This window comes from Pipistrellus hanaki (assembly GCF_964339955.1).
Source record: "Pipistrellus hanaki genome assembly, chromosome: 8".
NCBI lineage: Eukaryota > Metazoa > Chordata > Mammalia > Chiroptera > Vespertilionidae > Pipistrellus > Pipistrellus hanaki.
In genome coordinates, this window is record NC_140510.1 from 73,385,281 (window position 1) to 73,401,474 (window position 16,194).

The 16,194-nt window shown below is 42.7% G+C and overlaps 1 protein-coding gene across 1 annotated transcript in view; it reads left to right on the forward strand.

Annotated features, from left to right (window-relative positions):
* LOC311627050 (aldehyde oxidase 4-like) overlaps positions 1-15,889 on the forward strand; it is a gene marked incomplete at its 5' end in the record, with an annotated part of 55,845 nt that extends 39,956 nt beyond the window's left edge. The window contains 10 exons of the mRNA XM_084893177.1: positions 933-1,160; positions 3,389-3,484; positions 4,204-4,332; positions 7,994-8,068; positions 9,055-9,107; positions 9,492-9,606; positions 9,781-9,846; positions 11,583-11,768; positions 14,068-14,235; positions 15,748-15,889. Of these exons, the coding sequence (XP_084749303.1) occupies positions 933-1,160; positions 3,389-3,484; positions 4,204-4,332; positions 7,994-8,068; positions 9,055-9,107; positions 9,492-9,606; positions 9,781-9,846; positions 11,583-11,768; positions 14,068-14,235; positions 15,748-15,801 (1,170 nt within the window). The 3' untranslated portion in view covers positions 15,802-15,889. The remainder of the gene's footprint in view (positions 1-932; positions 1,161-3,388; positions 3,485-4,203; positions 4,333-7,993; positions 8,069-9,054; positions 9,108-9,491; positions 9,607-9,780; positions 9,847-11,582; positions 11,769-14,067; positions 14,236-15,747) is intronic.
* Between the last annotated feature and the right edge of the window lie 305 nt (positions 15,890-16,194).

The following is a 16,194-nucleotide window of genomic DNA, read 5'->3' on the forward strand; positions in this document are numbered from 1 at the left end:
AAAAAAATTAAAAAGCAGGAGAAGAGCCTACGGGAGCTTTGGGACAACACAAAACAAAATAATATTCGAATAATAGGGGTTCCAGAAGGAAAGGAAACTGAGATAGACATGAAAATAGTATTTCAAGGATATACACTGAGTGGCAAGATTATTATGCATTCAGAGATCATCTTAATCTGGCCACTCAGTGAATATTGAGCACCTACAGACAACACTACATTAGCTTGTAAGATTCAATTAAAGTAGATAGTCTATGTATCAATAGTAAGCTTTTACTGTGCAGCAAGTCAATCAAAACGTAGTGGATTAAATATTCACTGAGTCCAGTCTCATTCTAGTTCATAGATTTTCCAGAAGTAAGAACATGATGCAAGCACTTTTCAAGTCTCTGCCTGGATTACATATGTGTTGTGGTGGTGTCCAAAGCTAGTCATATGGCCAGTCCCATAGTCCATGCGAAACCACTCAAGGTCATGACTAGGGAGATTGGCATCATTACAGCCATTTGTGCAAACATCCTACCATAGTTCAGATTTTGAGGAGCTACCATGAGAACAGTTAAGAATAAAAAAACATTGTGTAGAAGTAAAAGAATTTTGAGTCAGAAGAAATTTGTCTTACCAGTAACGAAACTTGTCATAGGACTCATAATACACCTACTATTTCTCAGTATTATTGTAAAGTTGTTGAGATCATATACTTAGTCTGCAGCCTGGAAGATATGATGTGTTCAACAGTAGTTTCTATTGTTATTATCATTATTGTTGTCATTATGTTTATATGTTTACATTTGTACTTACATATTTATATCCATTTAAATAATTGTTTCTTTTTTTAGAAAGACTTTCTTCATGTTAGGTATATAACAAAAAACACATGTTTCACAAATGGAATAGCATGTATGCTTAAAATGCTTTTTTCTTGTCTTTCAGGTTAGAGAAATAAACATGGCTAAGAAAATTAGCAAAACAGCCTATAAGCAGACATTTAATCCAGAGCCCTTGCGAAGATGCTGGAAAGAGTGTCTGGAGAAATCTTCATTTTATGCTAGGAAAAGGGATGCTGAGGAATTTAACAAGAATAATTATTGGAAGAAAAGGGGGCTTGCTGTGGTCCCCATGAAATATTGCATTGCCCTCCCTGAGGCCTTTTACAATCAGGTGAGGTTGGGAGAAATGAGTCTTGAGGTATGGGGTCAAATTTCAAGTCCATGTAAGAATTGGAGGGAACAAGAAGATCCCTTTCCCTCTTGCCTAACTTCTTAGTGACAGCAATAGGGTCATTTGAAGACAGAGCTTCCAAACACTGAAAACAGACAGAAGTGCTCCATTCTCACAGAAATCCAGAGTCACCATACTGGGCTGCATGACTAAACAGGGTCACCATACCATGGAGCATACTCCATAACTATACAGAGTCACCATACTGTGCTCCGTGACTCACAGAGTCACCATACTGGGCTCCATGACTCACAGAGTCACCACCATACTGGGCTCCCTGTCTTACAGAGTCACCATAATGGGCTCCATGACTACACAGGATCACCATACTGGGCTCCATGACTACACAGGGTCAGCATACTGGGATCTATGACTACTGTGCCTTCTTTTTTGTTTTACCTTAGATAGTTTTTTGTGAGGTTCTATTTCTGTTTCTGTTATTTATTTATTTTCTTATTTATTTATGTATTTGGTTTTTTACTTGTTTCTATCCCAATTAATCTCTGAAATATCCCCATAACCAAATGCATACAAAGAAAAGAATACAGGTCCCTGTATGGTTTCAGTGAACGATGCCCCAATCCCCTCTGTCCACTCCCTTCCTCAGAGTCCACTCACAAGGTAGAAAGCAAGATGAGAAGGAAGGAGGGCATCAGGTGATCAATCCTTCTCCCCAGCAAATATTTCTGAATCCAGAATAACACACAGACCATCTTTGAAGGGAAAAATTCATTGGACTCTCAACAGTTGCTTAAATTATCTATTTTAATGTTACTTAACTGTGTATGATGACAAAGAACAAGCTTCTTATAGTTCTGATGTCTGTACAGAACACAAGTGAATTTGGGAATTAAATGAAAGTAGTATTGTAAATGCCAGTAATATTCAAAATAGTTACATTAACTTAACATGGTGGGTGATGTTGCTTTTCCAAAACTAAATCCTCATGCAGTTCTGGCTGCTGCTACATTTCAAGTCATTTTGAAGTTTTAATCCTAAATGTCTGTGTAAGGTGTGATGACTCACCATCTCACCTCTTGTCTCAAATATGCCAAATCAATTACAGTCATCCTGCTTGGTGCTTATACAATCATCAACATAAAATCTAAAATGGGCTCTGAAAGCATGTGGCAATACCATTGAATATGGTCATCATTACTCTTGTTAGATGGTCATGAAGTGAAAATACAAAGTTTAAAAGTTCCTGTAGAGACTTTGATAGTCCTGATACTACTGTCTGAAAGCACTAGTTAAGTGTACAATTTTACCTATATGTTCCCAAAATTCTAGTTTAGCACTTCTTAGTTGGGATTCAGGAATATGTAGTTTAACAACTCCACCAGGTGATTCTCATCATGAGAGAAGTTTGGAAACACTGCTCTACAGCAAGCATGTCAAACTCAAAGGCTTACACAAGCCAAATAAGCAAGGTTTATGTGGCCGCAAAAAAAAAAAAAAAAAGCTTCAATTTTCATAGGTTTGTTTTGATTGAGATGTGTTGAATACAGAGTGCTGATATAAATGAGTAACCGTTAACATAAAATAATAGAACATTTTAATAAAAATTAATATTTTCTTGAATATTAATTTACCAGACACTGAATAACTGTCCAAATTAATAAGCATAACTCAAATAAACCTATTTTTCTTGTTTTCCAAAAGCAAAATATTTCCTGTTGCACACACCAAACAAATCAATACAAGGCTAAGGACGTGGCCATTGCTGCTAGTATTAGTGGAGAGAAATGGTGTGCCTGCATAGAAAATGCATAAGGAAAATGAATGCAACACAATGATAGTAATCAGTCATTAGCGGACGTTGTAGTTCGTTATTAATAATTATGTATAATAGGATATTGTGAAAATTAAATTACAAAATTGTTATTAAAATGTTCCTTACATACCGTTATATTGGCTGGGCCACAAAAAAATTTGTTGTGGGCCACATGTGGCCCGTGGGCCGCAAGTTTGACATGATTGCTTTACAGGGGCGGTTCCTAAGTTTGCAGAGTGTTAAAGGGTTGTCTGTAGCCACCAATAATAGCTTTTGTCTCCAGTATAAACAATGAGAGATTGACTCAGTGGAGCAAACTGTTCATTTGGTAACCTCAGCTAAACTCAGGCAACATTTGGTTTTTCAAACTGGTATTATAATTATTCCCTGGCAGGCCGCCGCTCTCGTCCACATCTACACCGATGGCTCTGTCTTGGTGGCTCATGGTGGCTGTGAAATTGGACAAGGCCTCTACACAAAAATGATCCAGGTGAGATAAGTATCTATTTTTTTTTTTCCACTGTGGAAGACTATCACACCGTACAGTCAGTTTAACAACTCCTTTCTTGTTGAGCAGGAGAAATACCATCACACTAAGTGCACAGGTCAGTTATCACATTCATTTTGATATCAGGAACACATAAATGCCAAAGACTGATGGAAATGGATATTAGAATTGAGAAAATATCTTATATTCTTTTTCCTGCATACTAAAGAACCAAGTCTCATCAAAGTCTTCTGAAAAATGCGATTCCAGTTTTCAAAGATAAAGTATTTTTTGGCTTTATGGCAACTGCTCAAAGCTACATTGTGTTCATGCAAATCTTCATTAGAAATGAATGTGTTTAATAGGATGAGAAATTATGTTCTTATTATTCACAATCTACTTAGCAACACCAATGGTGGGCCATTATGTGTGCTAATTCAAAACAATCTTCCTAATACTGTTATTGAAAGAGCAAGAGATTATTTGCGATAAGAAATTTCCCATTTTAAAAATAAAAAATCCCCTTTTTAAAAGTGCAGAGCATGCAGGAGGCAATCAATCAGTGATTCCCTCTCATCATTGATATTTCTCTCTCTCTCTCTTTCTCTCTCTCCCTCTCCTTTCCTCTCTCATATATATATATATGTAAAATTTCAAAGCTCTTAGGGGAGGGAGGCTTAGAGTCAATGATATCAATGGTGGTTTTCATTTGCTTCTGGCAGGTGGCTAGCCGTGAACTGAACATCCCCGTCTCCTATATCCACCTGTCGGAAACAAGCACAGTCACCGTGCCAAATCCCTCCCCCACAGCAGGGTCCATGGGGACAGACATCAACGGGAGAGCGGTGCAGGTGACTTTTCTTTCATTTCTCAGTCACCCAGTCACGGTGCTGGAAATAACCTTGCCCCACCCCCTCTCATATGGGAACTGAAATTGAAGCCTAGAAAGGTCAGGCAGCTGGTTTTAGGCGCTTCGCTAAGAGGTTGCGAGACTTCGAGTGGTTGAAGCTTCCCCTGTGGGCCTCTTTTTCCCTCCCCTTGAGGGAAATCTATCTTCAATTTTTCTAATCAACCTAAGATCATTAAACACTCATTAATCACTTTTATTTGCGTAAACCATCTCATTCAATAATTAAAATGTTCAGTCCAAAATTCCAAAATGTACTTCCAATTGCAGTGTCTCTACTACTTAACAGCTTGGGCCTACAGGTGGAAAGGGGGTGGGGCTGGCTCCCCTGATTTCCCTCCCTGCACTCCTGCCCCCCATAAGCTTCCTAGCCTACATTCCAGACCCTTGTAAAGTCCAAGAAAGAGAGGGCACAGAGGAAAGAGGCAGAACACTCTAGGCTGGCATTGGTGTGGCCTGGCCTTGCTATACCTGACTCCTTCCCTGTTGGACACCATGGTGAGCTCCTTAGAGAGTCCCTTCTGAACAAGGATAGCAAGGTCAGTGCCTCTCCCATGGCTTTAGCCACTTGTGACCTGCTCCAGCCCCACCCAAAGACCAGGCCTCCTCCGGCCTCTTTCTGCTGAGGCACCTCATCCCTTGCAGGAAGCCCTTACAGATGGGGTCCTTTTAAAAAGTGGTGATTAGAGGGTGCCAGGAGTCGGGCGGGTGGGGGGGGGGGAAGAGGGGGAAGGGCAAGTGGGAAGTTATTGCTTCATGGTTATAGAGTTTCTATTTGGAGTGATAAAAAAAAACATATTGGAAATAGTAGTGATAGTTGCACACACCAAAAAAATACATATAAGAATAATATTGTTTTAAAGTCCATGGGTAAAGTTCAGCTGACAACAGAAACCTTCTTCTAGGGCTCTGTAAATATTTCCAGCCACACTGGAGACAAAATAAAGTTCTTTATCTGAAGACTAAAAATATAGGAAGTCTCAGAAGGGAGCCTTTCCACACACTGGCTTCCATCGGCTAGTCTGGGCAGAGCTCTGTCCAGCAAATGGGGAGAGCGCTCCTTAGAAGGAAAGGAGTGGCAACATGTCACCTGGCCGCCCTTCACACTGCCTGCAGCTCTTCAAAGGGCTCCCTGTGGGGTTGATTACCAAGATTTTTGGAGGCTCACTAAGGCTTCTTGAGGCTCCAGGCCCTCTATCAGCGATCACATTAGACTTTCGGAGGGAACATATGGCAAAAGCTGAGGCCTCATTGGCTGCAATAATAACAGAGGCTCCAATGTAGATGTAAATTGACTGCCATCCGTGAGGAAGGTGAATCTGCTCATTTCAGAACCCCAGAATCCTTCTTAAATCCCAGGTCATTTCTACGGGAATACAGCGTACAGAAAAGAAAAATGACTTGGGGGGAAAAAAATCTTGAATAACTCCAAGTTAAATGCAACACTTAATGGATTAAGTAAATCAATAAGCATTAGTACATTGATGTCTACCAAAATAGACATAAGCTGCCTCTTAAATGCCACAAAGCAAAGAAAGCAGCAAGTAGGGAAAATTGATTCCATTTTGGTTTTGTCTTCATCGTGTCTTCTTAAACTGGAATGGTTAAATAGAGAGAATTCAATAAAATAGAAAAAATATACCCCAGGCAACACGCACACCACACGTTCCATCCCGACGGAGTACAACATCTCCCCCAGAGATGGCCCAGGACTTCCAGGGCTGCTGAGGGCTGCCTTTCACCCACAGGCTTGTGAGTAGCAGCAGATAGGGATCTGTAGGCCCCCACCACTAGAGGGCACACACTAAGCTCTCTGAGTGTCTGTGGAGTGTCTCTAGCTGGGATTGTGATGGAGAAAGCCCTTCCTGCCACTCCATCCTGAGAAGATGGAGATGCCAGCACACCAACCTGTCGCAGTGCAATCCTGTCCCTCACTCCAACCTCCCAGCCTCTTCAGCTCCAACCCTTTGACACCACTGAGGCTGGTGAGGAGCAGTCTGTGGCCACTTTTTCTGCAAGGCCTGCTTCGGGGAGAGAGAAGCACCCCATTTGGGTGAAGGGGCTATTTGTCAGCTATTGTGCCAGTCTCGTCCTTTAGAGTCCTTAGCCTACAATTAGTCAGGTAATGAATAATAAATTATTAGGTAATTATAAATAAAGAAGAAAAAGAAGGAAGCATAATGGCAGGTGCTATGAATCAAAATAAAGGAAATTATGGAACGAGAAATTAAAAGTGTCAGGGTGACCTTGAGAAGCCAGGAAACCAGGCTAGGCACTGGTTGGTGACCCTTGAACCTGGTCTGAAGGCAGCAGGGACAGGAGCCCTCCGTGTAGGGAATTGGAGCAGAGGGAGCTCCCTTACTGTGCTTGAGGAGCTGTGAGGGTCATGATGGTTGGAGCAGAGGGAGCCAAGGGGAGGGAGGAAAATGGTAGCTTGCTGGGGTGAGGTTGGGATATAAATGCTCATTGTTAAAACTGGGTAAGTGGTGTAAGAGGAAATATTGTTCTATTCTCTCCACTTTTGTGCATTTTGAAATCTTCTCTAATGCAAAGAAAGACAGAAAAATTTGTAACTGGCACTTGGAGCTCCAATAGGAGGAGGTGACTCTACTAAGAAATATACTGTGAAAAAATTCTCCACACACAAAAAGGAGTTCAGATGTCACAAAAGAATGACAAACGGTCTCTGCTATACCTCACTCTGTTGAAGGGAAAACTTACCTGAGTGTAGCATTAGATTGTTGAGCCTAAAGTTATGTGCCAGAGTATATGGTCAGATCACAAGAGGAAGGCCATCTGATATTTGGACTGGCAGGAACTGTGCGACTTGCGTTTGCCTTGGTTATGTTACTCTTTTGGAAGGCATGCATTTGTAATGAGGACAGTGATTGAAGACGGAATGAAACAGCAAAGATAGATTTATGAGTGCAGGGATTTCCTGAATGCATAAGAAGCCAGAGAACATTCCCAGAGAGGGGATGATAGAACATAAGAAATGGAAACCAATAGATGGCTGGAGGGGTATTCTGAGTCTGAGAAGAGTATGTTAAAGCAGATTTGTATTTGAATTAAGAGAGGAAGCTAAAGCCCAGTCCATGTGGTTCAGTGGTTGATCATCGATCTGTGAACTAGACCAAGCATGTCAAACTCATGGCCGGCGAAGTACCTGTGTTGTAGCAGTTGAGACTTTTTCCACCTTCCAAGCAGCCATTCAGCTTCAGGAAAACATTATCCATCAACTAAATTAATGTTATTTCAAATTTTATTGGTATATAATAATAGATTAGTCTGCACGCTTTGTCATTTGGGTTTTTGCTTTGTAGACATAAAAGAGCTATAACCCTAAGGCGGCTCTGCCTAGCTTTATGTTAGCATGTATTTAAACATCATTATAATAAAAAATAATTTTAACACTGCAGGATCCACAGAATATTTGTTTCTTTCAAAGGGGTTCCATACATTGTTCAAGTTTGAGAAACTCTGCCTAGAGGCCTAGGAAGCAGGTTTACAAACTGGCATCTACGTTTGAATTGATTTGAATATTGAATATTGTGCTATTCCTTCTGACTTTCATTTCCCATGTCATTTCAAATTCTTATTTTTAGAACGCTTGCCAAATTCTCATGGCCCGACTCAAGCCAGTCATCAAGAAAAACCCGGAGGGAAAGTGGGAGGACTGGGTGAGTGGTCCGCCTTAGCCTGCCCAAGAAGGCAAATGCATCTGGATGGGTAGGTAATGCCCTCAATGTGGCTGGTTGGCAGTGCCCACACAAGAAGCAAAGCATTTACTAGCACTCGCTTCTGCTTTTCTGAGAGGGAGAGGGAGTCTGTGTTCATCCCGTGGCTGCACTGAGGAGCCTTGTTTCTCACTGCGTGACAGCAGCCTCGTTCTGCCCTAGAACACACCTGGCAGAACACCCTTCACAGTCACTGCCCTCTGAGCACAGGCTCCTCCCAGCCACAGGGCCTGATCTCCAGAGCAATGGAGATCACGGCAAATACCAAATGCCAAAAGGTTACTCTGCTTTCAATAATAATTATCTCAATTCTCATCATTATTATTATCTCCAGCTCTACCCAGTGTACTCCAGCAGGGAAGCTGATGTAATATACTGAGACAGCCAACCAAATGACATGGAAAAAAGCAGGGTGAAAATACATACATACTACCATGTTTCCCTGAAAATAAGACATCCTCCGAAAATAAGACCTAGCACATAGAAAGATAAGACATCCCCTGAAAATAATACCTAGCACAACTTTGGGAGAAAAAATTAATATAAGACACTGTCTTATTTTCAGGGAAACAGGTTACATGCATGCATGCATGCACACATAGGCACTTACTCATATATGTGTTTGTATATGTGTATGTATATATACACCTACCTGTGTATACGCCTATTGCATATGAATATGGCCTAGTCTCTCCCTCTCTCTAATTTAAAAAGCCAAAAAGGGAGAAAAAAATAATAAACTTAACCCTGTGCAGCTCTGGAGGGTCCCAGGGCGCCGCCCTGGGGAAGCACGGCCTGTGCCTATAGGCAGCCTCAGTCTCGCTCGGGGTGAAGGGCAGAGGGTGCTGCACACAGAGGAGGGGAGCCCAGCACGGAATTCCACTAATGTCCCCGCACTTACATGTCTTCATATCAACCATCTCTTTCAGATTGAAAAAGCCTACAAGGAATCCATCAGCCTGTCCTCTACGGGGTATTTCAGGTAAAGGATGCTTTTGCGTTGGTTTAGATTACACTTAGGCAGGGATGGCGGGGCTCCTGGTGCACAGATACCTGCTGGTTGCTGGTGCTCAGCAGTACCCCGTGTCAGCCCTTCAGTCATGGGCAGGGGTGAGGGAGGAGAGCTCGGGGAGGCCAAGGAGGGACACCCCCATGGCCTAGCACTGTAGCTGCATGATGGAGAGTAGGGCTCAGACACCAATGGGCCTTCTTCAGTGTCTGGGCTGGGACCCTTGTGGGGAGGGCGATCAGAGAGGCCTTTGGTGCTGGGTGAGCACTCTGTTCATCTCCAGGACCCAGAGGGCCCCCCGGGATCAGGCCTCGAGGCGGGAAGGAGCCTCTCTCTCCCTCGGGTTTCTCTTCGCAGAGACTACCAGACCTACATGGACTGGGAGAAGGGGGAAGGGGAGCCTTGGCCATACTTTGTTTATGGAGCAGGCTGTTCTGAGGTGGAAGTCGACTGTCTGACTGGGGCTCACAAGGTAAAGAGGGGGTGGGTGTTCTCCACTGTCACCGAGTGAGTGTTTCTATGGGCGCGTTTTCTATGTGGATAATAATCACCCTGACTGCCCATGGGTACCCGGGGGTGGTAGACAGATGCAGTGAAGATCTGTTTTTAAATCCTCTTTTCCATCCTGAGTGTTCTCTTGTCGCAGCTCCTCAGAACCAACATCTTCATGGACTCCGCTTACAGCATCAACCCGGCCCTGGACATCGGGCAGGTGCGTGGCTCCAGACCGCCCCGAGGGGACTTTGGGTCAATTCCATTCAGAACATTATTTCCCAGAGTTCTCCAAATGCTTATACCTGCTACAGGTACTCTGCAGTATATGTCATATATTGCACACACACACAAATAGATAAAGAATTGAAAGAAATTTCAAGAAAAAGTTAGCAGTGGTTGTCTTTATGTGGCAGAAATATGTGTAATTTATCCTGCCTTATAATTCTCCCTGCCTTCTAATGTTCTTCAACAAACATTGATGTTTATAATTAGGGGATATTATATAAAAGCATAATAATAAAGCCCCATTCATATTCATAGGCACATTGAATTAAAGTAGACTAAACAATTTAGAGAAATAAAAGGGGGAAAGAAATGCTTAAAAAAACAATTTCTCTCTGGCTGAATTTCTGATTTAGATCTCACAAGTAAATTAACACACCCAAAGCCTTTTTCAGCTTTAAGTGAAAGCCTTTCCTGCTGTTGTTGTAGCTTTGCATTATTCCCCCGGTAGCCTTGTTACTCAAAATAAAGCCAGCCACATAAGTGCTTCCGGAACCTGCCAACCAGGCCCCAGCCTAGGCCTGAGTAGCTGGACAGGTTGAGCACTTGGCTTGAAACCCAACAGACAGACATGTGGTTTCATCTGCCAACAGCTTCCTGCCTTCCTGAGTCCTAAGGAGATGTTTGGCCGAGGTTGGCCTATGGGCTTTTTGAGGGGCCGTTTCATTGGTCCCTCAGTGTTTCTCAAAGTGCGGTCCTCCGACTCAGCAAGGAAAGCACCTACCGTGCTTCTTGGAAATGTGGGTCCCTGTGCCCACCCAGGCCCGCTTCTCCATCAAAAGCTTGCTGGGCAGGAATGTGTAATTTGCGCATTTAACCTGCACCTGAGATTCTGTAAAGTTTGACACGCACAGCTGGCCTCAGGCCCCACCTCTCCTTCGCCTTCCTATCTGCTCTTACCAGCTTATTCCTGCTTCTTTGTTGCTTAAGCAAAGGCCAAAAGGGAAATGTTATCATCAGAAAAAACCAGCAATGTGTTAGACTGGAACTCTTGGACTTGAATCTTTTCCTTTAGGGACAAGCATTTGGAAGTATCCACATTTAGCATTTAGATGTTTACTTTATTCTGTAATTTTACAATACAATAGAATGAAACATGTAACTCTCCTTCAGTTTTTTAACCTTGAGGCAGATAACCCCTTTATAGGGGACTGTGAACCTTTTTTCTCACAGCGTAATAGTTTGTAGGTAATAGAACTCACATGGCTTTTAATAAAACGTATTTATTTTAATTAAAGCCAGACCTCATAATATTTATAAGTCACTGAGAGGCAGAGTGAAACAAGAGAGAGAGAGAGAGAGAGAGAGAGAGAGAGAGAGAGAGAGAGAGAGTAGTTTGCCAAGTGGAGAAGCTGAGGTTGGGAGCAGTAAAGAGAGAAATTGTCTTTACAAAGAACTGGAGGGTTGAAGGAATCTGGTGGGCTTGGAGAATCCCCCAGAACTTGACGAGTGCTGAGTCCCTGGAATGTGAGGTACCTGGGCAAGAAGCGCTAAGTCTAGAGGGCCAGGCAGGATGGCAAGCACCAGATGCTGAAAGATCCTGTGTAAGTTCTCTGCAATGCTTTCAAGAATGACTTACTATGTATGGTTCAGAGCTCCATTTGCAATCTCATTGGGATACATTTTCAACAAACATCATATGTTTATAAACTGTGCCATTTTTGCCTGTAGATTGAAGGAGCATTTATCCAAGGCATGGGATTATATACCATAGAAGAACTGAAATACTCCCCGGAAGGTGTGCTTTATTCTCGGGGTCCTGAAGACTACAAAATCCCCACCGTCACAGAAATACCGCAAGAGTTCTATGTTACTTTGATGTGGTCCCGAAATCCCATAGCCATCTACTCATCCAAGGTAAGAACGCAACACCTCTATTCGTTTGCTAGCGCTCCCATAACAAAATACCAGTTAGCATGGCTTAGGCAACAGAGATATTTACTGACAGATCTGGAGGCTGGAAATATGAGATCAAGGCTTGATTTATTCGGAGATTTCTCTTTGGCTTGAGGATGGCCATTCTCATTGTGTCTTCGCATGATCACCTTTCTATATGGCACATGGGTCGGATCTCTCTCTCTCTCCCTCTCCCTCTCTCTCTCTCTCTCTCTCTCTTGCTCTCTTTTTTTCTCTCTCTCTCTCTCTCATCTCTATCTCTCTTCTCTCTCTTTTTCTTTCTCTCTTTCTCGGCTTAAATTCTTTTTCTTAAAAGCACATCCTAAAGACCTCATTTCAACTAAATTACCTCTCGAAAGACCTTATCTCCAGTTATAGTCACATACTGAGTACTAGGGGCTAGGACTTCAACATGTAAATTGGAGGGGAGCACAGTTCATCCCATAATAACCTGTTCCTTCAAGAAATAATGAGACAGTCCCCTAAATTTGCTTTCTCCTTGGAATTGCAGGGCCCAGAGAGAGATGGGGGAGGGGAGAGCAAACTCGTGGCAGAGTGGTACTCACTGCCTTCAAAACCCCAAGTGGAGTCCTCACTCTTGAGAGAGATCATGAAATATACACTGAGTGGTCAGATTATGATGATCTCTGAAGGCATAATAATCTGGCCACTCAGTGTGTCAGTGTGTGTGTGTGTGTGTGTGTGTGTGTGTGTGTGTGTTAGAGTCTCGATGTATGCATTCATTCATGGGTTGGGCCAGAGGGAGGGGACATAGGCGGTTGGCTAGCCTGCCTGCTGGTCGAAATCCTGGTTGAGGGGACAATTTGCATATTAACCTTTTATTATATAGGATATATACTAAGTGGCCAGATTATTATGCATTCAGAGATCATAATAATTTGGCCACTCAGTATATTTACATAAAATAAGAAGTCAAACATCTTGACTCATGAAGCTAAGTGCCACTGGGAGGTAAAGCTGAAGTTGTAGGCCAATTTCCCCAGCCCAGAGCCTTCTTTTCTGCACCCTTCCCACATGTCCTCCAAACTCAGTCCTTTCTTGCTCCTATTGCCTCTGCCCACTCTCTCCCCAAGTTAGAAAGGGCTTCAAACAAATTTCTCACTGAGGATGATTTGCTCTGAGGTGTGAATAGCCATTGATAAAAAATAGCCATGGACGCACACGCTCCATGGCCCTAGGGTCTAACTGGCCCATGTAGACTTGCAGCAAAGATTCTCCAACACATGTACAAAAGCACAACTTCTCCACCCGCAGTGCCATTCTGAGCCCACATCTGGCCAGACACATGGCAACTTTAACCTCAGGTTTTCAGGAGACTACCTCTGTTTCCCAGTAGTCAGAGTTGGGAGGAAGATGAGACTTTCTATATGAATAGGTACTCTCTCCACCTCTGCACAGACTCTGGCCAGGGATATCTCTAAAGACTATTCTGACACAACCTTGCCTGTTGGGGTCAGTTGTGCTCCAAATAGGGCACAGGACCTCTCTACACTCGCTCCCCTTCCTCCTCTCCTCACCTCACAGGAAATCCCTTCTTTTGCCAGCTCCACCTTTTCCTCCACATTTGCCTCAGAGTAAAAGCCACAGCCCAGGGTAGTCTTTATCTGCTTTGGGCCCTTTTTGTTTCATCTTTCTACTAAGGCCCTGGACACGGAACAAGAACCAGACTCCTTTGAAGGAAGAAAGAAGGAAAATCAGTACAAGAAGCAGGGAGGGTTCTTTAAAATATAATGCCCTCACACTGTTCATTCAAAAGCATCCAGCATTCACCAGAGAAGTGAGCACAAAGAAAGGCAACAAACACCTCACTGTCTTTCAAGCTCAGCTACAAAGATTGTGGTTCTTTTGTTGAGGGTTTGAGTTAAACACAAATGGCCTAGAGCAGTGGTTTTCAGCCACAACACACCAGGTAGATATCGCTGGTCCAGAGGCCAAATTGAAGCACTCTAGAGGGCACCAAGGGCTCTGGTCTTCTGGACCTGGACAGGGGAACAGATGTTGTTAGCTGCCCTGCCACCCTGATGTTCTGGGGCATTTTCATTAACTACTCCCCACACACACCAATCGGCATTGGGGGTGGGGGGGGTGCCCGGCAATTCAGATGCACCCCACTCTGAGAGTTATAAAGCCGGAGGAGGTGAGTATGCATGAGAGTGTGCGAGTGCACATGTGTGTCAACACAAATGACAAGTCCTGAAGGAGCCATGCCTTCCTGACTGCCTTCTGCCCTCCTTCTCAGGGATTGGGTGAGGCTGGAATGTTCATGGGAAACTCCGTGTTATTCGCCATCTACGATGCAGTGGCTGCTGCCCGCAGAGAGAGGGGGTTGGCCAACACCTTCCTCCTGAACAGCCCGGCGACGCCTGAGGAGATTCGGATGGCTTGTGTGGATCAGTTCACCGACATGGTAAGGATGGCGAGGAGAGGCCCCTGCTGGGATCCCTTTTCCATGGCTTCCAGGTTATCGGTATGAATTTGGTATCTGTGACCGAATTCTAGGGCATGTTCGTCTTTTTCAACGGAAATTCTCTTTTATCCTCCACTTGCTACTTCCTAGATGCTCTAAAGCAGCTGCCTGTAAAGTGAGTGAACTTCTTAAAATGATATTTCATTGTTTCCAGCTGCAAAAAAAAGTGCACTCAACTGAGTCAGTGCTGATAGCAAATGGTATATATTTTCGTTTGTTTCCAGGAGGTTTTTATTTCTTCCTTGATTTCAAAAAAAAAAAGGTGGGGTGGGGGAGGACATCTGTAATACTTTGAGCAATAAAGATAAATTTTAAAAAAATAGCAAATGGCCATGGTAGGTTATTTCTTTAAATATTTGGTCAAAATGGAGTTGATGTGGTATTTGAATTACCTGAATAACCAAATTAGATTAATTATATATCTGATCTACTCAATTATTTGGAAAGTATCTTTCAAGCAAACTAATAAAAAAATTTTTAATAAAAATATTAAGTCACTGGGCACATGTTCACAGAACACAGTTTCATTTTTCAGCTGCTGAAAACACTTCTAGAACAATCAGAGACTACTTCTATATTCAACTGCTTACTGCAGCCGTAATTGAGTCTGGTATAGCATTAGACATTACAGGGCTTCTGAGTTTAAGATGCATTTTATCCCCAAACATAATGAGAATGAGGAGATTTATGACTCAAGAAATGTGAAAATTAATTAGATTTTGGTAAGAATAAAATGGATACTGACTTGTTCTTTTTAAAAAACAAATAACTTTTCTTCCGAATTACATTTTTCATATAACAAACAGAAAAGAGATTTGCTTTTCTGAAACAAAAGGAAGTTCTGGAGCTCAGGGCAGTCCAGTGATGCCATCAGGACCCAGGCTGCTTCCCGGGTCTTGCCCCCTCTGGGTCCGAGAGGGGGGGTTTCGGTCTCCTGGTCACGGATGCTGGCTGCTCCCCAGGAGGCATGGTAGAGGGACAGAGCTGAACATGCCAGCAGAATTCGGACAATTTTTTTATTTTTGCAGCTCTGAATCTCAGCTTTTATTTTACTGCAGTGATTTTCAGATTTTCTTGATTGACCCATTTAATACTTTTTTTGTTTTCTTTTTTATTTTTCAGTTACAGTTGACATTCGGTATTATATTAGTTTCAGGTGTACATTTATATAACTTATGAAGGGATCCCCCCCCCCCCATACCTCTCATACCCAGCTGATGCCATACATCAGTTCTTACAATATTATTCACTGTACTCCCTCTATTGTACTTTACACCCCCATAACTCTTTTGTAACTGCCAATATATGCTTCTTAATCCCTTCACCTTTTTCACCCAGCCCCCAAGCCTCCTTCCACCTGACAGTCATCAGTTTGTTCTCTGTTTCTGTTTTGTTTGTTCAGTATAACAACACTGCATTACTAACCATCTGCCTTTCTTTTGTTTTTTTCAGATTCCCAGAGATGATCCTTCAACATTTACACCTTGGTCCATCCGGGTGTCTTAATCTTGTCTTTTCTTTAGGAAATGAAAAAGTTTATGATTGCCCTTAAAACTCTCAAATCAGAGCAATAAATGAGGTATTTCCCAAATGTCAATGATAATTTTAGCTTTTTTATTTCTTAATCCTCACCCAAGGACATGTTTTATTGATATTTAGAGAGAAGGGCAAAGGGTAGAGAGAAAGAGAGGAACATCGGTGTGAGAAAGAAACATGGAACAGTTTCCTCCCATGTGTGCCCCAACCGGGTATTGAATCCACTGTCTTCTGATGTATGGGACAATGCTTCAGTCAGCTTAGCCACCCAGTCAGGGCAATTTTAGCATTTTTAAATCATTCTCTGTAGTTTTGGTCACTGCATGATCATGTTTTAGGATACAAATTTTCACTAAAAGATAT